Source organism: Merops nubicus, unplaced genomic scaffold (assembly GCF_000691845.1).
Source record: "Merops nubicus isolate BGI_N331 unplaced genomic scaffold, ASM69184v1 scaffold25583, whole genome shotgun sequence".
Classification (NCBI taxonomy): Eukaryota; Metazoa; Chordata; class Aves; order Coraciiformes; family Meropidae; genus Merops; species Merops nubicus.
Genome location: NW_008598622.1, coordinates 1,588 through 2,512, shown reverse-complemented (window position 1 = coordinate 2,512; position 925 = coordinate 1,588). Strand labels below are relative to the sequence as shown.

The 925-nt window shown below is 58.8% G+C and overlaps 1 protein-coding gene across 1 annotated transcript in view; it reads right to left on the bottom strand.

Moving 5' to 3' along the window:
- Positions 1–925, bottom strand: part of LOC103769882 (PR domain zinc finger protein 12) — a gene marked incomplete at its 5' end in the record, with an annotated part of 5,642 nt that overhangs the window by 3,881 nt on the left and 836 nt on the right. Inside the window, one exon of the mRNA XM_008937122.1 lies at positions 608–763. Within this exon, the coding sequence (XP_008935370.1) occupies positions 608–763 (156 nt within the window). The remainder of the gene's footprint in view (positions 1–607; positions 764–925) is intronic.

The window sequence follows — 925 nt, the reverse complement described above, 5'->3', positions numbered from 1 at the left end:
GTGTCGGCTTTACCAGCACCCCACCTGGCCTGCCCTGCAGCTCCTTGCCTGGCTCCCACAGCCCTGACCCTCCTCTCATGCTCCTTTTACAGCCGGAGCTGCTTGTGACCCCTGGGTGAAAGCTGTACAGCGTCAGGCGCAGCCTGCACCCCGCATCTGGGTTTCACAGGAACCCCCAAAATTCCCCCTCCTACAGAAAAGCAGGTTCTGCACAAATTTTTTTTTTTTCTTCCTCAAAGAGAACATCAAAACCCTGCTCCTGGCTAGAGCATCGCCTGTATCAGGATTGCAGCTCTTTTCATACTTGATACCCCAAAACAAGCTTGAGCAGCTTTTGCTCTCCCTCTGCCCGGCACAGGTCACTCTGTGAGCCCAACAAAAGGGGACAGAGAGGAGAAGGGCCACTCGCTGCTCCCCGAAGCCCACGCAATGACCATTATCTGTGGCACCTACCTGCTTGAGGCTCTCTGGGTGCCAGGGATGGCAAAACCACCCTGTGCTCCCACAGACACCCCAGCAACAGCCCAAAGAACAGGGGAGGGTGTGTGGGGTCCCAGAGCCCTGCTCCCCTCCTACGATTGCCCGGCTCCTGCCTGGCCCCGCTTACCTCAATGGCCTTGTAGAAGATGCTGTTCCCAATCTGAACCACCTCCAGGTTCTGCTCCTGCTCGTTCCGTGCACACTTGATGTAGGTCATCCAGCTGCGGTGGTCCTCCTGGCTGGCGTCGATGAAGTACCGCACCGTGCCGTCCTCGTTGAAGACCTGGGAAGGGGAAGAGAGCGGCTGGTAGTGATGCTGCCCACGACAGACCGAGCCCTTCCACCCCCTGCCTCTGGAATAGCCCCTGGATGGGGACAGCCTCACACCAGGACAGCTCGGGGGACATGGTGCTGGATGGCACATCCATGGCGGGGCGGTAGACAG